The sequence below is a fragment of the Penaeus monodon genome, unplaced genomic scaffold (assembly GCF_015228065.2).
Source record: "Penaeus monodon isolate SGIC_2016 unplaced genomic scaffold, NSTDA_Pmon_1 PmonScaffold_23632, whole genome shotgun sequence".
Lineage (NCBI taxonomy): Eukaryota > Metazoa > Arthropoda > Malacostraca > Decapoda > Penaeidae > Penaeus > Penaeus monodon.
The window spans coordinates 2,501-4,824 of NW_023653735.1; the positions used below are offsets into that span (position 1 = coordinate 2,501).

Sequence of the window (2,324 nt, forward strand, 5' to 3'; positions counted from 1 at the left end):
TCTCCAGAAACACAATGACTGTAAAAGGAGAAATAATGAATGTGAAGATAGACAGAGAGGTGGAAAACAAAAATCTCATTTCAGAAAGATAAACAACTATGGCGAGTTTGTTATATTTGGTAAGCAGAGGCACCTGGTGGCTTCCATTAATAAATAGTAGCCATTATGGAAAACTTTAACTGGCCCCTGACTTTGCTTATTTTACATGACCAAAAATGCTTGTTTGGTCAACTATATTTTCTAATATCCACTATATCATAGTGAAAGGGGATACAATTAAATATACAGAATCATTAATGATGGCAATCTGCCGTCCCTGATTTTCTCTTCTTAGATATGTACAGCTTTAGCATTATGAAACACAGGATAGCTTGATGTCTGAGTGACAATACTGATAACATAAAACATCTACAGCCAGATGGCTGATGTGAAAAGGGTAAAACCAATGTTGTGCTTCTTTTTATTGCAGAATCTCAAGTAGAAGTATAAAAGCATGTACTGTACATACACTTCCTTCTTGTTCTCATTTCAACTCCAAAGAAAGTATGTCCAAAACATTATAGAAAGGCTAAGAATTGTACACTATTACCTGCATAATAAAATAGGCAATTCAAGATCAGAAATTGCAGAGCAAATTCCATTCCTTAGCATTAATTCAATGATAAAACTATAAAAATATACAAGTCATTTATTTACTAAAAAAAACAATCAGAATAACAGTTCAGAAATTTCACATGCAAAAATATCCGTACCATTCATAGCAAAGGTAAACAATGGACAAACTCCATCTTCAGTAGATAATTCCATGTGGTCTTCTCTGATAACAACTTTCTGCATGAAGATCAAGGGATAAATTACACAAGAGAATCATATGATATATAAATACTTTAATACAATAATAGGAAAAAAAGGAAATCTCCTTCCCTCAGAGATACTACACTCACTTATTGAAGAATAACATTAAATACTTCAAACAAATAAAAGACATCTCACTATGTATGCATGACTAAGTAATAAAGGTGAGTAAATACAAAATGCACATCCTTACCTCAGACTTCTGCTTTCCATTCTTCCCTAAAGGTGGAAACACTCTTGCATGTCGACTTACTTCTGATGTCGAGTGGACTGTGGTGATCTTTAAGGTAACTCAAGCGATCGCAACTTACGTGCCAAGCGGTCAAAGGCCTGGATGGCTAGGGTAGTTGCTTCTTCCCCTGTTCCATATCTAAGGCAAAGGATAAAAGGATAAATAATCAACTCAAAGAAGGTTAACATGTATAAGAACATTTCTTTCTCTTCTAATTCAAAACAATATATCTAAAATCTTTCTTCCTTCCATGAGCATGCATTGACCGTGTAATAAATCAATCTCTTTCTCTTTATAAGCATTACACCTATTCATAACCAATTAAAATCTATACTCACTCTTGCTTCATGGAACTTTCAGGCATGTGCAAAAGATTTTCCATTTGACCAGCTACATACAGAACTTTCTTCCTCGGAATCCCGTAATGAAGTTGGAGCACCTGCCTGACCACATCCCCTGGAATGAGCCGCCGTTGCCCAGTCGCTACCTTGGGATCAGCCCACAGAATGGCCTCATGGAAACTACCATCCTGGAACCTCCTCAGTGTGCTCTTCTTGCCCCAGAAATCTTGGAATTCCTTAACTTCAGAGAGTCTGCAGATGGGCCCTAGGATGTGGATTTTAATTATTATCTTTAGTTGCATAAATGAAGAGGGGAAGAAGAAGAAAAAATATATAGAGATCTATTCAGATATATATATATATATTTTTTTTTGCATATGTGAGCACGTGCACTGATTTAAATAGATTTAGGTAAATGGAATCTAGATATGATGAAGTTCCTTGGGCAAGGAACTTCACCTCGATTGCCTATTTAGCCACTGGGTGGGCAAGCCAGCCTAAGTCAGTGCTGCTACCAAGCCCAGATAAGTAGAGAGAATGATTAACTAAAAGGTAACACCAAGCACTCACAGTGGAAAAGAACTGGGGACCCTACCACGTACTCACTCCAAGATCATCACAACATGAAAACTACAATTAAGTATCATGCTGTGAACACGGTGGCTCAAACATGAACCTACCATTAAAAAAAAAAAAAACATTTATATGTATATGAATATGAATATGTATATATATATATGTATATATATGTACATATATATACATATATATACTTATATATATATAATATATATATATATATATATATATATATATATATATATAATATATATGTCATATATAATATATATATATCTTCTTTTACGGTAGGTTCATGTCTGATCCGGGGCCGTGTC

At 34.8% G+C, this 2,324-nt stretch overlaps 2 protein-coding genes across 2 annotated transcripts in view; both read right to left on the reverse strand.

Moving 5' to 3' along the window:
* LOC119570271 (nucleolar protein 6-like) overlaps positions 1–1,137 on the reverse strand; it is a 1,898-nt gene extending 761 nt beyond the window's left edge. Inside the window, exons 1-3 of the mRNA XM_037918080.1 lie at positions 1,049–1,137; positions 753–831; positions 1–18 (exon numbers count right to left, since the gene is read on the reverse strand). The exon at positions 1–18 is cut by the window's left edge and continues 134 nt beyond it. Of these exons, the coding sequence (XP_037774008.1) occupies positions 1–18; positions 753–807 (73 nt within the window). The 5' untranslated portion in view covers positions 808–831; positions 1,049–1,137. The remainder of the gene's footprint in view (positions 19–752; positions 832–1,048) is intronic.
* LOC119570272 (nucleolar protein 6-like) lies at positions 1,138–1,693 on the reverse strand (the record flags this gene model as incomplete). Its single annotated transcript, XM_037918081.1, has 2 exons — positions 1,138–1,225; positions 1,426–1,693. Coding segments are annotated over 2 exons (356 nt in total), but the record flags the coding sequence as incomplete, so codon positions are not given.
* Between the last annotated feature and the right edge of the window lie 631 nt (positions 1,694–2,324).